This window comes from Athene noctua, chromosome 11, assembly GCF_965140245.1.
Source record: "Athene noctua chromosome 11, bAthNoc1.hap1.1, whole genome shotgun sequence".
Taxonomy (NCBI): Eukaryota; Metazoa; Chordata; class Aves; order Strigiformes; family Strigidae; genus Athene; species Athene noctua.
The window spans coordinates 5,360,279-5,384,402 of NC_134047.1; the positions used below are offsets into that span (position 1 = coordinate 5,360,279).

Genomic DNA, 24,124 nt, shown 5'->3' on the forward strand with positions numbered 1-24,124 from the left:
AGTACCCTGCTGCATTTTAATTATTATCTCTGGTGTCCTTCTTTTAATGGTGTGAGTGTGTCAGAGAATTGTGACCTGTCCATTTTAACAGGAAATCTCTGTGTGAAGTATAAGATAAAGTAAATAAGAATTAAGTGGCTTGAACATAATGGTTAAAAAAAATTACATGGCTTTTTTATGAAGAAGAGGGACTGTAACACATTGCTTCATGTTTGATAATCTTACGAATGGAGAAACAAGGAAAACAATTAAGCTGTCTACAAGGTAAAACTGCTGGAACCATTACTCTGATTTAAGGTTGAAGTGTTTGTTTAACACATGGGCTAGTGAGGAATTAGGACATAAATAATTACGGCATTTTTTGGGCTCTGACTCTAAGATGGTTTAGGAGAAATGACATGTAGTTATGGCAGGTAGATACAGAATAATCATTGTTTCAGTACAGTCTTAGTAAATACCTACCAGTTTGTCCCACTGGTAGAAATAAATGACCGTGCGTGGAGGATGGGGAAACAACTGGCACAGCTTTGTTGAACAAGTGTCTTTCCAGCTGTGCTCAACAGCAAAGGCATGTCCATAAGTGAACTTTGGGAGCACATTTAGTAGTTGCAAAATACAGGTTAGCATTATGGAAGATTTGCTCGTTGTTTTGGTTTAACTCCAGTTGGCAACTAAGCACCACGCAGCTGCTCACTCACTCCCTCCCACAGTGGGATGGGGGGGAAAGTCAAAAAAAAAGAAAAACTTGTGGGTTGCGATAAGAACAGTTTAATAATTGAAGTAAAATACAATATATTAATAATAAAAATTGCAATGTAAAGGAAGATAACAGAGAGAGGAATAAAACCCGAGACAGGCAAGTGGTGCACAGTGCAGTTGCTCACCACCTGCTGACCGATGCCCAGCCAGTCCCCGAGCAGCCATTTGATCCTCCCAGCCAACTTCCCCCTGTTTATATACTGAGCATGACATTCTATGGTACGGAATATCCCTGTGGCTAGTTCGAGTTAGCTGTCCTGGCCATGCTCCCTCCCAGATTCTTGTGCACCTGCTCTCTGGCAGCTCATGGGAAACTGAAAAATCCTTGACTTAGGATAAGCACCACTTAGCAACAACTAAAACATCAGTCTGTTATCAATATTATTCTCACACTAAATCCAAAACACGGCACTGTACCAGCTGCTAGAAAGAAAATTAACTATCCCAGCTGAAACCAGGACACTTGTCTTGTTCACCACTGGAACATATTTATGAGTTACTCAGCTTTAAAGTGTTGGGATGGTACTGTAAATACACTAGACTGAAATGAAAAATTTGTTTTTACTTGCAGCGAGTAGGACATGGAGATGATGATCATGCTGATGCAGACAGATCTCCCATTTTCCTTCAGTTCATTGACTGTGTTTGGCAAATGACAAAGCAGGTAAGAGGCTTGAGTATATTTCTGTGAGGTCTCAGTCTTTATCTTGGAAGTGTAATTCATGGAGGAGAACACATTCTTTTGCAGAGCAGTAGCATGGTTTCCTGAAGTTGGTTGTGCTATGGCTGCACCATCCACACATAGTGAAACTTTTTGCTCAAAGTGAGTTAGAAGGGCCTAGAGTAGAAGTATTGAGTTGAAACAAAAATACCAGGAATCCTTTTTGTTTAAAATAGGCTTTCAAAGGATTCTCCATTTACATAAATTAGGGTTATTGACAAGATAAATGATTTGCATTGCATATTCACTGGTGGAGTAATTGTTCATATGGGTTTATGTTGTCCTTAAGAAACAGCACAAATCCAGTCCGATTGTGAGGTGAGAGGAGGAGAGTGTTCTTCTATGTATGTGAAATATAAGTTTATGTTGGCATCATTATGCATACAGGGCAGCATTTCTAACATACAAGCCTATTCTCAGATAGTTATTCTTACTGCCAACACTGCTTTTACCTCTAGATCAGGGGAGATCTTTTAAATTAGTGATATTTAAGATATCAAAATATTCAAATTCTCAAAGTTTTTTCTGAATATGTTAAATTACAGAACAGCTTTAGTCTTCATTTTCCTTATTTATACCTCCACGAGCATAAACTTAAGATTTTTCTGAGCTATTATGTTGCTGTTCTTTAATGGCGTTGTTGAAATAGGTTGTCCACATGAAGGCTTTATTTCCAAGTAAATTAGAAGTGCTTGACTTTTTTTTTTTTTTTTTTTTTCCTTGAAGCCTAACATAGATCTGGTCTCTTATGGTAAAAACTATTAATACTGAAGTCTGTATAGTATGTGATTTGTTTTGAAAAGAGAAGGGCAACAGTCTGGTTCCATATGATGCTAGCACTCCCAGATCTCTTACATTAGTCTTCTTGTTCTAAACATGGTTCTTAAAAACTTACATCATAGTTTCCAAAACTTGTATTCAAAACAGCTGTCTTTGGTGCTTTATGAAAATTCTCTGCTGTAATACTGAGCCCTTATCCAGAGTCCCTTGAAGACTTTCTCTTTCTGTATATCTATATTTCAGCACTAATGGGCTGTTTAGTGTGACTGGAGAAAATAAGTGAAAAATTGTTCCCCTCTCTCAGAGGAAAGCTAATAACAATAGCAAAAAGAAGCAGTTCTATACACCTGGTAGGAACAAAAGTCCTCTGGGGGGATCCTTAATTGAGAGCAGCTTCTTCTATTTTTGTGATCTCCCTTGCTGCCTCCTGTTTCTTGATACAAACAGTTTAGTTCCCTCTAGTTTAAAAAAAAATGGGACGAGGGCGGGGGGGAAATCTGTGAAACATTTTGCCAATACCACATCTGTTCAAAACCTGGATCCAGAAACTGTTCTGAAATTCATGAACAGCAGTGGTACTGAAAAATCATTACTGTTACACCAGGAAAAAAATCGAAAATACCATTCTTGGAGAGTTCTTGCCCACTTATTTTTATTTTTTAGTTGACTTCAACACCCAGAGAATAGATGGGAAGATCGTGATTACCTTGACATGGGCCTATGAAAACCAGGATTCTGTTTTATCCTCATGTAGATCACTTGCTCGTAAAACAGTGCTAGTTTCATGCTGTGGAATCCATGGTAAACGTATGTGAAATGTTCCAAAGCTCAAATAAGTGTTAATGACTGCAGGAGGGTGTAAGGGCTCGGGTTTGGGCATGGACTCAAAGCAAGCAAATTTTCTCTTTCATGTTCTGAGAATTACATTCTTAAAACAATCAACTTAATACAGTGAGAGAATCTCTGACTTCCCACTATGATAAAAATTTCCGGATAGCTTCAGACAATGAAACTTAATCCTTGACAGCCTTATATTTTCCCTTGTGTTTTATGGTCTTCATGACACACAAATGCAGTAATAGAGAACTTGAGAGAAGTACATTGATACCAGATTTTAATAAAAAACATATGGTGAAGTGATTTTCCCTTCTCTGTTAGTAAATTCTGGTGATTTTGAATAGCAGATGTCAGATTGAAAAGGCCACATGTAGTCTGATGAAAGACTGATGCCCTGTTAAAAACGAAACAAAACTGTAAAATTTGCATGTAGCATTGCAGCTCAAGTAGTAGCTTCCTACCTTGCATGCACAATACCCACAAAGGAAAAAGGTATGTTTCAAGTTGGTAGAAAGTTGCATCCTTTTTGTTTCCGGATGTCATCTGTTTCCAGAGATGCATTTTTCCTTCGTTTCAGTAGTGTACTCTGTACCTCTAGTGCTCAGTTAACCTGATTCAGTCCAATTCCACAATCATAAGAACTGTTCTGCAAAGTTGTTCAACTTTAAATATGACTGTAGTACCGAATGAGTTCGTTGATTAACAAGCAAGTTTATTTTTGCATGTCTCAATCAGATGTCACTTGGCATCATCAGACTTTTAAACAAAAGAGTTCTTCTTTTAAATACCTTCTTTACAAAAACCCCCAACAACTCCAGCAGCATCAAGTGGGAGATTTTAATGACCCATGTGTTCTCTCACAATTAGTGGATTTGACAAGAAGTAAATTTTCATTTGGGGAATTTTTCCACCTGAATCTTCAAACAGACACTAATGGGCTTGGAACTACAGAGGAAAGCATTTTTAGGTCAGTGATTTTTCAGCAGTGGTAATAGACGCTTTACAGTCTTGATACATCAGCTCCAACAGTACAACTCTTGTATCCGAAGACAGGGTTTCAATAAAGTGCTATCACTTATTAATAAATCAGTTGGAGTGAAACCACTGATGTATGGAATATTGAATATGCTTCACTGGATTGGAATAGCGGCCATGTCGGCATCCATCTGATTAGTATGGACCTGTCACAACACAGAACCCTAATATGACAAGGCTCATTAAGTGCTTTCGGTTAAAGAGAGTCCCTTTAGGAGAGGCTTTGTCTTCAAAGTTATTTCCAAATATCATTTTGATCCTTTGCAAATTATTTTTGCTCTCTGTATCTGATTTCTGCTTTGGGCTGGACACAGGAGATTGAGATCTGAATTTTCTCCTGACGTGGTTTGGCACACCTGCTTATCAAGTTCTGTTCATGCTTTTTTAAAAGCCTATCTGTGTTGTTAACATCGTTGTACTGTAATTAAGTTGTGGCATGATTTCCTAGAGAGAAGGAAGTGCTGTAAGTGATAACTTCAGAACATGACTGAAAAAGAGGATTTGCTAATGTTAGGTTCCTATATGTCTTATGAAAACAAATACTAGGTGATTGAAAACAAACCACTGATTTGAGGGAGAAGCCCCAGTGTGAGCACACCATGCTGTTGAACAGTGTGTAATCCACAACAGGGTCAGAAGAAGGAAGGCTCCTATTAATTTTGTGAGTCATGATATTGAGAATTTCCTTACTCAAAATTTTCAGTTGAAAGTTGGTATATCCTAGCTTGAGAAGTCTTGGAAAGATAATGTTTTTGCAATGTCTGACTTAAATCAATCTTCTTTTAAAAGAACATTGCTTAAAATGTAGATCTTTCTGGGTTTAATACAAGCACACCCATTGTGTGTTATTCAGCTCTTTACTTTCAACATGAATAAACATTTGCCCTTCATAAATCACAGATGACACTGAAGAGGAATTTCTGGATCAGCTAGTTCATCCACAGTCCCAATTGCTGTGTTATTCCTCCTAGCTGTACGTGTCATCTTCTTTCTTTATTTAAAGTAGCTCTTGAGTCACTCATGCCAAGGTGTTCAGTGTTCTTCAGTGGCACGTAACTGAAACCAGTCCGCTACTTTCTTCAGATCTGAAATAACTGATTTGAGATTTCTCCATACGGCCAGAAATTCTTCCTTGTGAATCTGTAACTTTGCGTTTTAGAACTCTGTAGAGATTTACTCCTTTAGTGGGAATGAACAAAATTTGTTTCATTTGTCTTGAAAATCAGTCTCTTACAACATTGTGTTTCATGGTAATGAGATAAATGCTACTTCTTAAATTTTCCTTTAGGCTTCTAAACTTTTTTGTCTCCTAAATGTTTATCATTCATTATCTGTGTTTGATACCCTTGTCATACTGAACGCAAAGTTATTTTGACACAACAAGCAGTTGCCATATGTAGTCCTATCATAAAATTTCATTGAAGAAGGACCTTTACCATCTGAATAGGTAGCAGCCCATGCCGTTTGCATTAATTTCTTCCTTTGTGATTTTTAGAGCACTACAGATTAAGATATATCAAACATTTTGAGTGTTTTCAAATTTCTATATTTTTTTCCTAGAATGTGTCAAGTAACCTCTGCCTGTGAATAAAATACCTAGCAGTGCTCAGTGGAATAGCAGTTCTTTCATTTCAGATGTACAGGATTTACTTTCCAATATAAAAGAAGAGGGATTAAAGGGTTATTGTACATAGCTGATGGTAAACTCAAGGGGAGAAATGGAGAAAAGTAACTTACTTGGGTAGAAAGTGAAAGAAACAATTTAAGTATATGTTAAACGTATTGTACATGCAGTAGTTTTATCCAATTTACTGCATTTTAGAACAGGAAATAAAACTATTTAAATATCATCATCATCTTTGTTTTTGTTCTTTCCCCCCCCCCCCCCAAAAAAAAAAAAATAAAAATCTTGTCCTGTAACAAGAGAAATAAAGCACATGTTGAAGACAGTTTGAGGTGGGTTAGAACAGAATTCTATTAAAGCTTCTTAAAATGCATTGCTTCTTGTCACCAGTTTCCCATTAGCTAATGTTTCTATGTTTGTATTCTAGTATACTTGCATAATGAATGTAAGGTTTGTCTCTCAGAAATATTTATAAAGAAGTATGTAGGTGAAATGTGTTATTGCAATGGGAGCTACTGAAATTGCTGAGTTTTTCTGAAAATAATCACTAAATAAGAAAAAAAATCTTACCTGAATCTTTTGGTTATTTCTTATGTCTGAGTTTCTTCCTTTCTGCACTGCTTAAAATAAAGTTTAAAGTCATTTTACCGATTTTTTTATTTCAGTTTCCTGCAGCCTTTGAATTCAACGAGTTATTTTTGATCACCATTCTGGATCACCTTTACAGTTGTCTCTTTGGGACTTTCTTATGCAACTGTGAAAAAGAGAGATTAAAAGAGGTAAATAGTGTAATACACATGCTTAATTTGTTGATTTTATATGAAAATGCTTAGAATACAAGACCTAAGAACATCTGTGCTGTGTTTTTTGATACATTTCTCATGTAGTCTTAAAAGACATGGACATGAAATTTCATGGTATGAGAAGTATATACTGAATGCCCTGCTATTAAATGAGGTGGCACTTATTTTTCTTTAGTTATTACCTGTTCAGGGGGTTGAGGGTTTTAGAAAGTCCTCTTTCAGATATTTCTAGCCAACATACACAATTTTAAATAATCATTATCAAATTATATTAGCATTTCATTTGCTATTTCCAAAGGAACTCCTATGGATGACTTTGCAGGTTACTTCAGGACATAATTAGGTGAAATTTATGATTGAAGACTACAGAAATTTAAAATATCTATATAAATGAAGTTAGGACTCAATAAAACTTTTTTAATATTCCAAGTACCTTTTTGCTTACTTTTGGCTTTGTTGTTTTTAATGCTTCATATTTTTTAAAGGAAGTAACAATTCCTTGCCATATATAGCTTTGCTGTGTCCTTTTGGTTTGTTTCTACTTCTGTAGGGAAAATGTTGCATGTAAATACCACAAGATGGAGCTGAATAACGTGTTCTCAGCAAATGCAGGGTTTCCAGACAGCTTTCTTTCATAGTCAGATGCAATTCTCAATAAAGAAATGCAATTTAAGACACAGCAGTGGTAGAAACACATGCTTTACAGCACTGAAGGAGTGTAAAATTGCAAGATGAATCTGATGTAAGTTCAGATTTCCAATCTTTGATCTAACCATGATTATGCTGATTACATGTAGAATAATACAACTTTCGAAGTACAGATAAAGATAAAATAGGCATTTTAAAGCATAATATCAATTGATAAAAGCAAACAGTGTGAGTGTCAGAAATGAATAATTCTTTTTCACAGATGCTGTTTTGAATCTTCCAAACTACATATTTCTTCACTGAATTTCTTGTCAAAGTTAATTTAATTTTTTTATTTTAGTTGGTCGGTGTGTAACCACGTATTTAAGTAGCTGTAAACGTTGCTGTAAATTACATGCAGTACAGCTTTCTTTTGCTCAACTAGGCCTTAGTGTCTCTGAAAATAATATGCCTGAATCTCCTTCCTCAGTTAGCCTTGGACCAGAATAAATGTTCCAATGTTTTGCTCAAGTTTTAAGGCTGTTTAATGATCAGCTACTGGAAGTGTTCTCAGAGTGGTTTTGCAATCCATATAATTTTTTTTTTTTTTTTTTTCAATCAGGAGGTAAGCACAAAGACTATATCACTGTGGTCCTATATAAACAGCCAGTTAGATGAGTTCACAAATCCTTTCTATGTAAACTATGAAAACCACGTCCTGTATCCCGTTGCCAGTCTGAACCATTTGGAACTATGGGTGAACTACTACGTCAGATGGAACCCAAGGATGCGGCCTCAGGTATGAGCTTTCACATGGCTCTTAGGTTTTAGTGAAGAGCACAGAGATTTTAAAAAACTACTATTTTTCATAGTGTCAAATGCAGCATTTAATTTCAAAAGTGCTCATCTCTTGCATGTACTTCAGGTGATAGGGAAAAAGGTGTTTTGTCTCAGAGAAGATGCAGGATGTGTTCAAACTTGGTAAAATGATGTTTTCATTAAGGTCGCCAGTAGAATAGGGAGTTATGGTATCACTTTATTGGGTTGTGAAAGGTAACAGATTAACAGTTTTTGTTGTCAGATTACTTTTATTGCACTTCTTTAATACTTTGTAACACTGTTTAATACTTTTATTGCCTTAACCTTCTTGTAGAGTTTAGTGTAACTTTGCTTTTAATCATGTTTTGCCCTTTACCAAAATGATATAAAATATAGCAGCAGTTTCTGAAAGAATTGGACTATGTACTGACTCATTTTGTAGCCTCTCTAAACTTAGCATCACATAGATGCTTGTTTTCAATTGACCTTTACAGTTTCAAGCTGGCATGCTAAAGATTAAACACTCCCTGTACATGCTCCTTGATTCATCCAGTATTTGTTCTTATAAGTAATGTCTGCTATTCAGATAAATCTCTAAATCTCGTCAGACAAATACTCCATATGCTCTCATGCTTAGAAGTCTGAAGAAAGAACGTTCAGTTTGTGTCACAACTATAATATATCTGATGGTGCTACACCATCTCTTTATTAAGGTAACATTCCAAGGTACCCCCAAGCCTATTATGATAAATTACCTGTGTTAAGTGACGGCTCGAAAGCTGCTTTCATCTTCTAGCAGTTAGAATGAGATGTGAGTTTCAAATTTATTAGACACCCGCAAGTCAGGGGCTGTTGTAAAAGATGGTGTTCCAAGGTAAGTTTCAAGGACAGTACACTGGTAGGTGTCCAGGCATCTGAGAAATACCTTTTAAGGTCCTGGAAAAGTCTGGATTGCTTGCTTTCCCACTGAGATGTTTCCTCTGAGCTGCTTTGTTTCCCTTGGTCTGTCCTGGTTTATGTAGTCCTATGACTGTTAGGTACTTGTTAGGTGTTAGCACGTGTTAAAAGTCAAAAGATGGTGTATTTTAATCTTTATGGTTTTAAAGTAAAATTGTGAACTGCTTTTTAGCAAAATATCATCTCATTCTTAGTCTATTTGCTGAGTTAGCATGGTTTATGCATGCTTTAGTATAATTGACCTGTGGCAGTGACAGGTTATTACTTGTATTTAATTGAGATCTATAGGCCCTGGAAGTGAGCAGGTTTTGTAAACATATAGGAAAGCTAGACCCTGTTCGAAAGAGGTGAGGTGAGGGTGGGGAAGAGATCACATAATGAGAAAGTACCAGAACTGTCATATACTTAGTGGCAAGCTCTGCTCACCACCTCTCTCTTGGAGAGCGCTCTGCCCACTTCTGTTGGAGAGCACTTGGCAGGCACTCCAGCGTGTGTGAAGCATTGGTCTTCAGTGGTCTTTGAGAGCAGGTCCCTAAAATCAGCAGGCTGAAAGTAACAAAATTTGATGATCCTGCTAACTGCCTTAACTTTACTACTACCTTCTTTTCCCAAAGAACTAATACAACTCTTCCGACTGTTTAGTTCTACCACATTAGCTTTGTCTTGTGAAGATACATCAAGCTTTTCCTCTTGTCTCTGGCCTGAATTTATGTGGTTGTTGTGACAAATATTTCGAAGTGTTTCGCATCTACTTGGATAAATTTGCTCCAGAAATTACAATTTTTTTGTTGCAGAATTGCGTTCTCCAGTTTAATTATGAAAGCACAAACTCATGCAAAAAAGTAAATAAAACGACTTTGTAATTACAATATACTAAGTTTGCTTTCTTCTGTATTTGCATTGCCTAGCTTAGCACCCTGGTAGCCTATTCAGTAACGTTCAGACCCATTCAGTGACAAAAAAAGACAATGACCATTGTGATGCCCAGCAGGTCTTCACTTATCTTCAGTGAAAAAATTTCTTAATCAGTGGGTTTATTAAGAGAATGAACAACTCTGCCTACTGATAAAAGGTGGTTTTTTGAATACCTTTTAATGTGGTTCTTTTCGTTTTCAACTAGAATAAGAGACAATAAAACATTTAACGTGAATGAAGAGGTCTCTGATGAATAGCAGTTCAAGGCAACCTCATGTGCTGTTTTATCAGCTGCAAAAACATCTTCAGGAAACTAGAAAATGTTTGTTGTTTTTGAGGAGCTCACCAAAAAGAAAAAATGCCTAATAGGTGAATTTAAGGGAGATGAATAACAGCCCTGTAATATAATCAGAATAGGTTTTTGATACACGTTTTCAACCAACTTCATCTTACAGGAGAGAAAACTCGCAAGAGCAGAAGGACAAGTTTTGGTTTGAGGCAATATTTTAGGTTTTCTGATTTCAGCTTGATTAGTGACGCTTGAATTTTTAAATGGACCGAGAGAAGTTAATCATTGCACTTCACTGACTTTTCTATTGGAAATGAGCATACATCACCTTTAATTATTTAGTTTGAATGCTAACTGGATATAACCACTTATTTTTGCATTGTTGTACTCTGAATATCTGTGTTGCATCAAACCTTTAACAGTACAGTAAGGTCTGAGCATATTCTTCGTTGCACTAAGGCATAGAGAGTTTAGTATTATTCTTGTGTTCCGTAAAGAAAAAATTGCTTATAATGATGTATTCTCAGTTCTAGCTAAGTTTTGTGGAAGTCTGAATTGGTGGTTTTGATGGTGTTTATTTGCATCAATAGCCCCATTTTAGGATTATAGTATATTGCAGTAGATTCTGTGCAATTAGGAGCAGCCTCCCTTCTGTAGGGTTCAAAGCTCAAGTGTCTAAGAAGTGAACACCGTGAAGAATTCTAGGTTATATATAGGCATCTCTTGTAGCTTCCCTTTTTGCTAAACTGCTTCAACAAGTCATTTGAATTCTTAAGTGAAATAAAATGTTCCTTGGTTTCAGTTTGGAGGTGTTACATCATTATTGACCCCTTGTCCTAAGAAAATTAGATAGATTTTAGTCTGATCTTATTTTAGTTTATTGACTGAGAAGATTTTTTTTTTCAGATTTGCCCTTTCCTTGGGTTAGAGAAATGTGTATTTGTATGTGACCTGTGGAAGATAAGCTCTTTCATTCTCTCATACAAAGGTGTGTGCTCTGTGGGTACCTGCTACTGGATTTACAGATGGCCCTACTAGTCTGGAATAGATAAGATAGTGTGATACTTCTGAATTGTTCCAGTTGCTATCTTTCTGTGTAGTCATTCAGACCTCTTGGTGTTGCTTTGAGGAGTTCTGGCTGCCAGATGTCAGTTAGTTATCTGCTTGGGCAACTCTGGAGGGTGAGAACACAACCAATGATGTTTCTGAATATGACTTCTGCAGGGGCAGTATTTTTGAACTAATATACTCTTGTCATCATTCATATATGGAGAGCATAAGTAAAAGGTCTGGTCCTTTCAATTCAATGTGTGTCTTACTGTGTGAGAGGCAAGAAAATCTGGTTTGGTCACAAAATTTTCATAGTCCATTAGTATATGTTTAGTTGGTTTTGTACCTTCTGGGAAATGACATTTTAACCCTTGGAGTACAGGGTTTAAACTTGTTTTGGTTTAATTGTGGGGTTTTAAAATTTTTCTATGCCTGCTAATTTTTCTTCAAGCTCTGTTCTGGAAATTTGGCCACTGTGCTAGAGATAATATCATAGAAAACCCTACAAGTTCTTCAAAATCTTTCTTTTCTCTGTGTATGTGGACTTTGATTTAGAATGTAAGGCTAGCACCATCTATATCCTAGAAATTCAATTCAGCTTCTGTAGTGGGATCATCTGCTAAAGGCAGTCTTTGGAGCTTCCATGAAAAGCCAGGGAAAGTCTGTTCGGAAGTCAACAGCTGACTTTAAAAAAGGTAGGAATAAATAACTGCTTTTTCAGTATATACAGAAATTACTGGAAAGCATATAAATAGGTTACAGTGATTGCTGGGGTTTTTTAATGCTGTGTATAGAATTGCAGAGGCGTTTGATGTGTTGAATAGTTGAGTGATTGGATGTCAGCTGAACTTCAGTGTCAATAAACACAAAATATTGCATATTTAAAAGAACAAATAAGATGCTAAGCGTTACTGGAAAAATTGTTGAGAATAAACTGGAAAACACAGTTACTGAGATGCTTATCCTGCACATAACGGGATATGATTTACTGTCTGGCACATGTGGTGTTTGTATTATTTATACCTGCCTTCAGTCAAGTTGCCCAGCGCTTTCCTCTCTGAGCATGTTGACATAGGTTGGAATATTTTGAAAGTTCATACATTTTGTTTAACACCATTTTGTGGCGGGACAAAGCCATCATATGACTCTGGAAATGCTTGGCATTGCTGGTCTGAGATACATGCATGGTCTTGGGTCCATCTTTTTGCGTGAAAGAGTGAGGCAGGTGATGACAGGAGAAGGAATCACCTTGTGGGTTAGATAGATAGCTGAGTGGTGCCTTAGCCAAGGAGATTTCATCCCTGCCTTTAACCACAGCGTTTCCTGTGAGACAAGGCAAGTTTCTTAAGAGTACCTGATAGTTTCTATCTGGATGTCTTAAGTCAAGATTTCCAGAGCCTGATTTACTGCAGGTATCTTACATCTGCAGATAAAACTCTCAGCATTCAAATGATATGGAATAAAATATAGACTAACTGCTTATCCTGTGTGCTGAAAGAATCTGTAGTTATTTAAGAAGAAAAAAAAAAAAAAAAGATGGGTATCCTGTAAATGAGCGCAGCATCAGAACATGTATAGAAAGGGAGGAACTAGTACTGTGCAAATAATCTTCATTTTGGGGAGTTTCTAGCATATTTTGAAGAGCAAGCACTCAAAGCATTGCTGTAATCTATCAGATGTTTAAATCTAAATGGGCTGTAGGTTTTAACAAGTAATGGCATCAGCTTGTAGCATGTAGAGTTTCCTGAGTCTGGAAATCCGTGCAGGTTTTTTGCAAAAACCTCTGATCTAGTTCCCACATGGTAGGATTCATAATTTCTGTTTGCTAGTCATTGCTTTTGCAGAAGGCCAGGGTTTTTGCTTGGTTTCCCAGGAGCATACCTCTACAGTAAGTGTGGAAGTATTGATTATTACTGAAAACTGCTGTTTTCATCATTTGAGATTGCCTTTTTCTATGAGTATACTGTTAACTAGGTTTTAAAAGCAAATGTGTCAGAGTTCCAGCTCTTCGTGAAGAGGAACAAAAAGCTGAAGTGAAAGATACTGTTGTCTTTCCAATGCAGAGTAGGTTTTTGAAAAACCGACAGTCTTAAGTCAAGCAATGAATTTAAAATAACCATTTTCCTCTGCAGCCTTTCTTCCCTGTTGCTAAAATAGATAAAGTATACTCGCTGAACAAGACAAAATGCATTCACTGTTGAACAATTTTCATGTGAATGACTGTCCTTGAGCTACTACAGTAATACACAGTAGATATCCATCCAATTAAGACTTGGAGGTACTATGAGTGAGTAGCTATTATAATTTCTTTTATACCTATCCTTGTGTTGACAAATTTTGCTATCCAAAAGCACTCCAGGATCCTGAAGGATTACTTGGGAATGAAAACCTGAAAATCAATACTGAAAGTTGACTGTAGTAATTCTGTGAAGAGCGAGATTTGATTATTTTTATTTTTTTTTTTTAGGAAATGGAGCTGTCTTATGTCTATGTGTTTTTAATATGTGTTATAGTGTGTATCTTGTATAGAGTAATTGTAGTTTCTATGTAGGTATAATTAAAAAAACCCAAACACCTTTATCTTCCCTCAAGTCCTCACCCAGCAGGAATAATTTACTGTAACTGTGAAGTGGCATGTTCTGAGAGTTATGGTACACCAGGTTCTGATTTCGATGTACATGTGGATATTCAGTTTAAAAAATGGTTTCGTATCACTGCTATTTTAAGCAATAAAGACTGTTTCTTTAGCAGCGTCCTAAGTATTTTTCAGCTCATTATAGGCAGTAGGTACCTTATCTTTGAAGTGTAGGAAAAGTATCTGCTTTTAAATAAAACAGGTGATAAAGCTCGCTAATCAGGAAGATAAAACCCCACCCATTTTAACTGGTTAATTTGCAGGAACCTACAATCAGTCCTTTCTGGGTGAAAAACGTTACTTGGCTCACTCAATTTTTTGCATCATTTTGCTGTTTTTTACTGGTTGGGGTTTCAAATATTGCAATTACCACTAGCAGTGGGAGTATTGTATATCATGTTTTACAGGAGAAAGAAACTGCTTCTACCAGAGAGAATAAACTCTGGAGAGACAGGGCGACTGGCAATATCATCAGTGAGGAAGGAAGGGGAGAAGCAGCAAGTAGCAGGGAAGAAGTGCCAGAGTAGAAGGTAGATACAGGTGTATACATTGTATGAGGAGGGGGGTCAGGCTCTAAGTTTAGTCATGGCTTGATGCAGAAAAGTTGGACTGCAAACTTAAATGGGCAAAAATGCAAACTGTTAAAAAGCTAGAGAAAACTAAGAACTTTGCTAAATAAAATCTTCCTGATCGGTTGATTTTTATTTTTTTTTTATTTCTTTACAAAAAAATTAGTTCTCTAATATAACTCAATGAGAGAGGGGTAATGGAATAGAAATAGAGATTTGAATGGGAAGGGACTGAAAAACTTTGTGAGAGCTTAAAACCAAACAAAAAGATGCTAGAATCGTGGACAACTAGGATAAGTCTGTAAAGCTTATGTTTAGTGCTAAGGGTATTATTGCTCAGGACAGGTAAAAGGGCTAGGGACACGGGGTTTGGGTAAGTGGCTGGAAAAAGTTGGTTCTGAGTTAGGGAGGGGAACAACATGCAGTCTCAGTCATATTCTTCTTAGCTCCTGAGTCAATATTACAGTAGCAATTAAAAAGAAAAAAAAATCCAACCTACTGAAAAGTCATCTTGAACTGTTGCAGGTAGATTCTTCTCCAGCTTTTACAGAGCCATCTTTCTGGCTAACACCTGCAGCCAGGTCACACTTCCCAAGGATCTGGGCCCTTTTCTCCACCACTTAGTGCTGCTGGCAAACTCCTTACTCTTGTCCCTTCTTGGATTGTATTGCTAGCTGTATTAGATGTGAATGCAAGTTTTGTTTTGGACTGATAAACTTCTTAATTTGTTTTTAGTAAATTTTATATGATTAGAGAAATCTAATTTTATTTCTTATAAATAGTCAAATGATAGAATATTTTTATGAGGTTAACCCACCATAATCTGTTAAAATGTAGTACATTCACCTTTATGTTTCTACTTTATTTTTTACTGGAATATTTTGTTAAATAACAGAATACATATATATTATATATATTTAAAAATAACAAATTAAATTTATTATTTTATATATATAATAACAGAAATTAAACTTACTGTTTTTCAGCACATTGAGATAATAGTTTAAATAATGTGTGAAAAACATCCTGAAGACCTAATGAGCAATGGCCTGGCCAGTTTTCCAGCACATGGGCTGCCAGGTTAGGTTTTGTCTGCGTAGGCTCCTCTTGTGCAGCAGAAGTAGGTCTTTGCTTTCCCCTGGAGTATGGACAGAAATGATGGGGACCTGGCTGTCGTGGCCGGGTGTTGCCTAGCAGCATTACTGCAGCAACACTCTGGGAAGCTGGTGTTACAAAGGAAAGGGTACACACTCTTCTGAAATCAGGTATTGATATAGTGGAGTAGAGCAGCAAAAAAAATAACTTGAATACGACTAGGTGGTGGGTCCAGAGTCATCTTTTGAGCTTCAACTCCTAATTTGAGAGACAGGATGAGAGAGTAGAAAACAGTACATGTGCTGTCAGACTCCCAGCGAATTCAGTCAAATCAATTACATGATTTCTTAACAAGACTGTAATTAAAGCTTGCCGTGGAGACACTACTAGTGCTGTGCAAGTATACACTTCTAGGGTTAAGGTGATAACAAGGGCTTTTAATAAACGATCTCCAAACTTCTTGGTCCGTACAGAATATGTCACTCTTCCACTTCCTTTTATTCTAACCAGTGGCAAAGGAGACCCTCATTCACAGCAAGACATTACGTGTATTATTGTGAAGGTTGTTAGACCCATTTGCTTCTGAAGAAGTTTGTTTGAGAGAGGAATTGTGTGCTGAAATGAAATGGTGTGAAGTGACGAAAATGGAGATCCTTATCTGTAAGAATTTGCACAGGACGGTATGAGGAAGCATAGGCAGCAACAGGTTTGCCTGGGAGTAAGTCTTCAGGAAATGTGGACATGAACTAAACTTTTTTTTATTATTATTTTAATGTTTTTTGTGACAGAATTTTTTGAAGATGCTTCATCCTCTTCCTTCTTCCAAGATGGAAGGAGGCTTCCAGAAAGCCGCATAATTACAGTTCTATCTGGTTCTCTTAATGTTTTCATTAAAAAAAACCCAAAACAAACAAAACAACAAAACCATGACTGGAGGTTGAGGCTTTGTTTTGGGCATTTTCCCCCTTTTTCCCCTCTAGCACCAGTCTTATCTTTTCATTCTTTCATATTTGAATTTGCTGCTATTTTTTCAAAAAAGGGAAGTTATAGTATCAGAATTGAAGATACCTGGGGAAAGCACAGCTCCTCAAGCCAGGCTGCTTTTCAGATCTTTTTGTAAGAATTTCTGTAATAGTTTTTTATATCCTTCAGCTGCCTGTATCACCTTTTTTTACCCCATGAGGATGTAATTCTAACATGGACCTTTATCACTAAAAAATAAGTTATTGTCAGCTGCTTGAAAATACTCTGGAAGTGCTAAAGATTTCTCTAGACTGAATCTGACATGTTGTTTCATGAAACTAAAGCATGTATCAGAAGTTTAGTGCGTGAAATCTGTTTTTGCAATTTTATTGTTTTACAATATTGTGCATCTACATGATTCTGTATTAAGTGGCAAGGCAAGAGTCTTTTCCTGGGAAAGACTTGACATTAGAAAACCATTCATGTTTACACTACCTTATGAAATGGCTTGTGGATATTTATGTAGAACTGTCTTGCAGTGTTGGCATCTAACATGCACTTCCTAAAAGATGGCCAGCATTTTAAAGCTGACCTTTTTTTTTTCCCCCCATTGTAAGACCTACTCTGCCTTGCTTACAGCTTTGCTGGGCTCTAATCATTTGTACTGAGTCACCAAGTGTGTGTGTCTGATTGAATTGTTTTGTAAAACCTCATCCAAGAAGGCTCAGTTTCTTATGAGAATGTGACTAAGAAAAACGTTTTCCCATATGAAAATACTGGTATTGTAGAGTTCTTTTGGTGGGGCAGGGGTCTGTTTTTCTGTAAATAGTCCATCTCTAGGGCAAATGTGAGTTTTTAGTAAGAGGGATTATGTTTCAGAAATGTGCCTCCTCATATCCTGGAAGAAATCCATCCAATTCAGAGGCTGGAACAATCTCAGTGAATTCTCAAGGACTGAGAATAAATGAGAGTAAAAAGACTGAGAGATGGATTTGATACAGAGTCTATGAGAGAGTTGTGACTGACTGGGAATAGGAACTAGGAGTGAATAATGCTCCGAGTGTTGGAGGTCTTTGCTTTCTGTTCAACCCATGGAATACAATCTGGGAAAGTAGTCTGGAGGGGGCATGGCTGCAGACAAAGGAAGAATTGTCCCATGGGTAAGGGAGCAGGATGCTGCTCTGGAGAAAGGAAGTTTCTCCCTGCCTTTGCCATAGGATTCCTCTGTTGTAAGGGAGATCACCTGCAGCAGAGTGGTCACCATGTGTGTGCTCCTTACTTACTGGGTGTCCTGCTTGATACCCACAGGGCCAAATTGCAGAATTGCTAAGTTATCTATTAAACCAATTTGAGATCTGAGGTATGCAAAATTAGGAGGTGCTTGCTTCAGATCCTTGTCTGTGAAAGTGGCGTGTTTGTACTCCCATACTTATTAGGGTGCTGCAGATTTGTTTCCTGACATGAGATGAAAGCACAGAAAAGGAAAGTATTTTAAGTTCAGAAGAATAAATAAAGGATGGGGTCAGACACTGCAAAGAAAACTTAAATATTGAGTAACTGCTCAGTAATTGAGTAGCATCAAACTGTGCGCGGAATAAATGAGGAATACAAGGGGGAAACTAGTATTTTAATACTTATTTAACCAACGATTTTATAGAGAGGTACAGAATTGAGTTTGGAGAAGTAATCTTCATTCTGACACCGCCTAATTTTTTGAGATCATAATTTTGCAATCTTAATGTTGAAGAGTTTTTTGTATGACTTGAATATACACAGACTTTTTAAATGTCATTGTTGCTATTTAGCTAATTTATTTAAAGAGAGTCCTGTTCTTTAAGATGGACGTGTGGGGAGAACAGCACTTGCGTCAGAGTTTGAGCATGTGTCTTGTTCTAATAGGTTCGGGGGGAATGCAGAAGAAGGATTGAGACGTGCAGCCACACTTTTCCTCCTTGAAGGACTTTACACAGCATGCCAATTTCTGCAGCGGCTTTTGTGTAGAGTATCCTGAAATGATTTGTAGTATGTTCCCCAAAAGCCAGTTCTATGGAACAGCTTTTTATGAGTGTTTGAGCATTGTGCAGTCGAACACACTGGCTAATGCCTGCATGAAAAGTGTCTAAGAGAAATTGGGCTGTTATGCTGAATCATGATTAAGCTGTGCAGAAATCAGGTGTACAAATCTCCTGTGACCCAGGGCTTGCGTGACTAATGATACCAATGGTAAATCACTCTGTTACAGAACTGAGTGTTTCAGGAAAATGTCTTCATAAAGAAGAAATCTGAAGTGGGAGTGTATGAACAAGGGATCTTTTACTTGAGGAAAGACAAAAAAAATACAGGGGGTGCTAATCCAGAAAGTCTTGGTCTTCACTGAAATTCGAATTTTCCATAGTATTTATTACAGCATCTTGGACAAACTTCATCACCAGACTCAATTTTGCCATGTTTTTACGTGTATACTTTTTCTGTAGACCACCTCAGAAAAATGAGATTGGCTTTCTGGAGGGTGAGCTTTGTGTTTCATTAGTGAAGGAGGCTGTTGTCTTATGGCCTCACTTGCTAAAGACTGCATGGTGGATGCAGGAGAAGATTGCAAGAAGAGAAGAAATTGATTGCATAGTGAAGGCAGGACTCCGGGGTCATTGGGAGCTTGGTGATGAGCAGCGATTGTTCTGCTGAAGACTCAAAAAGTTACACTTTTTGAATTGGTTTAGATGACATGCTGGATGAACTGGTGACTCCCAGAGTACTGGGAGCAGCACTTTGAGAATGCAGTGAAGTTTCTGTTCATGGGCTAAGCCACAAACGAGAAAAAAATATATGGCCAAAAAAATGTTGACCTAAAAGAGACTGTTTGATACTATTTAACTCTTTTAAGTTTAGTTCTAACAGGTGTTTTTTCTGTTTCAGAAACGTGAGTGTTAGGTTTTGAAAATATCAAAAGCAAATGCATGGATTTTTGATGTATTTTCTTCACAAAGCCAGAATTCACAAAGACTTAAATTGTGACTCGGTTGTGTGTTGATAGTGAGAAACCCTTTCTGGTTTTTGACATCTTCTTCACATAGCGCCATGTGAAAATTTTGTGCTCAGGTGTGCATCCCAGCCCTGTAAACACTTTGAAGCAGTAGGAAGTGATCACGGGTGAATGCAATCCCCCGAAGGCCTGGCATTCCAGAAGCCCGGGGTATAAATTACTTACAACATCTACCAATCCATAGGTTTCCCATTGTTTCATTTCCCCACTATTGGCTTGCCAGCCCAATTAAATTCTTTTTCCCATCTTGCTCTTTCCAAAAGCTATAAACAATTGGAGTTTATACAGGATAAAATAGATTAAAGCAATTTACAGTCAAACTTTTTTGGCCTTTCTGTGGCATTTGGAAGAAGGGAAGGTCTCTCTCTGCTTTCTGAGATAACAGATCCAGCTGCAAAAACCAGTGTGGCTTGCATCTTCCTTTGGCCATGATATAGTTGAATGTTCCAGATGAGCATGAAAAATGCAGAGTGGTGCATCTCTGGTGTTTTTGGGGCACTGTCAGAAGCAGAGATAGAAACCTGTACAAGCACTTCTATAAAAGGTTTATTGGAGTGTGACTCTGGGAGGTCCACCACAAGTACAATTCACTTGGCTGCTGCACTTTTCTCACTGACAGGCTGGAAGGGGTCAGACTCTTGGAAAGATGCCTGGTTAGAGGAGTAACAAGATGCTTTGTACGGAGCCAGCTTTGTGAACTCTACTCTCTTTACATAATAAGTTCTGTCCCAACAGGCAGGGGCAGTAGTTCCCGGGAAAGGCATTTTAAGTTCAGCTGAAAGTGGTATTGATAAGGGATAGGGGTACATTTATTGAAGTCTGTTTGGTATCCCATCAAGACCATTTGGAAACAGTCTTTTGAAAAGGTTTCCTGCCAACTGTGGTGTTAGAAAAAGACAGTTTGCTGAAATGTTTAATCAAATGACTAAAGAAACACTTTCCCTAAATATTGATATACTGAAATTCATAGGGGTTGGATTCCTTGTGTTAATGAAGAAAACAGTGGAAGCATTGCTTGAGAAGATAACTCACTGTGGGAGTCAAAGCCTTTTCTTTCTTGTCCTGGCAGGTTCCAATCCATCAAAATCTTAAAGAGCTCCTTGCCATCCGGACGGAGCTTCAGAAGAAGGTTGAAGATTTGCAGCGGGAAGCTGCTACCCGATCCATTTCTTCCTCCTCTGATAGAGGTTCATCTCCTTCCCATTCAGCCACACCAGTGCACACCTCTGTGTGATGTGTAACAAAAACCACGTGAAAAAATTTGTGTCAGGTAATACAGAGAGGGAGGGTGAAATGCTTTTCCCGTCACAAAAGGATTGTGAGTGACTTGTAATTGCTATGATCTACTTGCCTTATTCTGTGTCTGATATTATCATGACGAGGCCAAAAAGAGCTTCAATAGATGTGATGTATTTTCTTGTTGGCAGTTCCCACACGTGTTTTGACATTCTAGCTAAATCACCAATTGTGAAATTAAACTTTGTTTTGAGCAACTAACAATTTAACCATCCTGAAAAGGAATCCATCTGCCAAGCAGACAGAAAAATGCCTCTCCCACTGCCTAGGGTACCATGCCTGGTTGAGAGAATCAGATGAAATGCCACATGATGCTTACACAGAATGTTTTTCTGAATGGGAGCTCCTCATTTCACTCAGTAATACATATATTTTTTTTGGCTAGAGCAGTTTATTTTTTTTAGGTGATTAATGCACATGGAAATAGATTTTAAAATAAATGTTTTCCAGTGTAGTCAGTTTTACATTTCAACTAAATATGCCATTTAAAGTGGATAAAGTTAAGCTGGATTTATTAAGTACACCACACTGACTTGTATGATGTAATATATTTGGTAAAGCATGTATTTTAGGTTTTTTAATGCCTTTTGTACAAGTTGAAATGAAGTCTTTTGACTGTTTAGCTTATTGTTCAGTTCCAGCCTCCTGAGCGAGGGGTAAATTTATTCATGTCAAGGTCTTGTACAAAGTAAAAGTTTGTTTTCTAGGAAATGCTAATATTTGGGGTTGCAATGACACCCAGCTGTGTAAATTGTATAGGCTGTATAGCTCCATATTTTGTTAAGCGTGTTTTGTTTTAAAGTGTACACACAAAATGCAAAGCTGTGTGCGTTTATACACATGTGTATGTGATGTTAAACATATGCATACTCCCGTGGTTTTAAGCTGTAAGTTCAGAAAATGGATTCTGCCTGTCCAAACCCTTTTGAAGACCTTAACTTGTAATGACTTTGTTTGACAGAGTTTTTAAATAATATGATCTTAATTGGTTTTCTTGAAATAAAGCCTCTTGGCTTTTTGTTTTTTAAATTGCTGCTAGAATTTTTTTCTGTAAATTGAATAATTTAACTGTGTTTTCATACAAAATATACGTTCCCAACTTTCTTTCATCTCCTTCTCAAAATATTCGGATCAGAGAGATTTGATTACCATAAAATCCAACCTTTTAAAAAATTACTCGGTAGCCTTCTTGGAAGGCCCAGGAATGGTGCACACTGAAAATTTCCCCTGGATTGTTTTCCTTGCTGTGTTTCATGAGAATCTGGTTCTCCTTAGGGTGCTTAAATACTGCAGCTCTGCTTTTTGACTCATGCTTGTATTGCTCCAAGTTCTGCTCGTGGGAATTAAGCCCTGTTCTTAAGAGCCAATTGATTCTATATGCCGATTGTGGTTTTTACTGTCTGTGAGTATTGTTTATTACTGCACATTTATTCTTAATTTGTGATGGCGCTTTTCTGTTTCTCTGCATTCATATATATCTACAGCGTACAGTTAATGAGTAAGGTGAGCTGCTGAGCACTTTGCAACTTCAACTGGAAAGGCTAATGTGCTGTATCCAGTCTTACAAGTTTACCGTGCAGGGTATTTCACCATGTCCTTTTTATTATCGTGAATGCTTTTTATAATAGATACCTACAAGAGCAAAGTTTAGGAAGGCTTGCAGTGTTGCATCTCTTAATCAACCTCAGGCATTTTATAAATAATGAAAGATGTTTTCTTGTAAAAATGGTTCTGCTGAACAGTATGCCAGCAGTGAATTTTACATTGCCAAAATATGTTGAGCTGGTATTGAATTAAACTCTTCCATATTTTGGATTTCCTTGACATTTTAACTGTATACTGAAGTAAAGCACATTATCTCTAAAATGCAGTGCTAAAGAAAATCTTTTGAAGTTTTTCTCTTTATTGGTGCTAATAATCACAACATTTCCTCTATAATTATTGTAAAAGTGACGACTGGATTAGCTTGGGTATTCTGAGATTTTTAAAGCTTAGATTCCTAGAGCTAAAATCTGAGAATTTGGTTTTGCATAGAAGAATACCAGTTATTTCAGCTGACTGGCTGTTTATCCACGAGTTTCAGCACAGCTCAGTGCGTCCTCTCTGATCTGCGGGGAAAGCACTGGGGGAGGGGTCCTGCTGTTCTGTGTGTAAGCACAATGGATGGTTTTGTATGTACTTAGCATGGACATTTTCAAAGGTATTATATGGCTCGAGTATGCTAGTTAAAGTGTAGCTCTGTATTGGAGAAGTGACTGTCTTTGTACTCAGTCTGCTTCTCGATAATCAGATTTTTTCCTATTGCTTTAACAAATAATAGTCATTATTTTCTATTTTTTACTAAGACAGTATTGAACTGGCTGAGGAAAGAGCAGAACCCCGTTCTCTGTCTGATGCACCTTGGACAGAACTATTAACTTCTGATTTAAAAGCTGTATCTTCTTTTGCTTTGGTTTTTGGTCTTGAGTCTGCTGAGTGTAAAGGGAATGTGTAAAGACGACAGCAAGCAGTTAAGTTTGACCTCTAGGATTTTCCTATTATCAATGACATGTGGGAGGGGGAACAACCTGAATCTGGTGTCCCAGAATGGGATGAAGCCTTGGGAGCCAACTGAAACATTTTTTGCTTATAAAATCAGTTACGTGAATCATCAGCATTAGACAGTTTCCCATTTTAGTCCTGTTTCAGAGCTGAATTACACATTTCCTCTTTTGTAGATAAAAGTAATTTTTTGCTGTTTCATTAAAATGGAAGAAGGCTTTTAAAGCTGGTAAACATTCCTGTCTGCCTGGTTTTATTCCCTGCATGGGCAGCCTTCCTCTCAAGGAGTTAAAGCTTTAAACAAGAAGTGTTTGATTTTTCTTATTTTCTGAGAAAAGCTGTACTAATTCGTATGCTGTATGTAATAACAGCAAGAGTGGCCGGTTCTTGAAAAACTGGAAATAAGGAATCAAGAGCTCCCATTCATGGGCATTGAACCCCACAGCAGAGGACAAACTAAAATGGGCGGTTCAGAGCATTCCCCAGGTGAAGCGTTTATGTTAAAAAGCCAAAAGGAATGTCCATTTGCTGAGAGATCACATCTGCTGAACTACGTGGGTATCATTTTAGAGATCTTTTGACTGCCAGATTTTGTGCAGTTGCGAAGAAAGAGTTTTATTTCTAGAAGAAATACGAGTCAGAAGTAGCTAGTTGGAAATACAAACCACCTTTTTTGACTGTGAGACTAAGCACTGCATCGTTATACAAAGATCAAAAGCTTAGTTTGCACTGCATGAGAGATTCACCTACTGGATATGAAAATCCAAAG

At 37.3% G+C, this 24,124-nt stretch overlaps 1 protein-coding gene across 4 annotated transcripts in view; it reads left to right on the top strand.

Moving 5' to 3' along the window:
* The window catches only part of MTMR1 (myotubularin related protein 1), a 41,795-nt gene extending 17,787 nt beyond the window's left edge, over positions 1-24,008 (top strand). For all 4 annotated transcript variants that reach the window (XM_074915618.1, XM_074915620.1, XM_074915619.1 and 1 more), the window contains 4 exons: positions 1,331-1,423; positions 6,422-6,535; positions 7,809-7,985; positions 20,588-24,008. In XM_074915618.1, the coding sequence (XP_074771719.1) occupies positions 1,331-1,423; positions 6,422-6,535; positions 7,809-7,985; positions 20,588-20,752 (549 nt within the window). In that variant the 3' untranslated portion in view covers positions 20,753-24,008. The remainder of the gene's footprint in view (positions 1-1,330; positions 1,424-6,421; positions 6,536-7,808; positions 7,986-20,587) is intronic.
* The last annotated feature ends 116 nt before the right edge of the window (positions 24,009-24,124 follow it).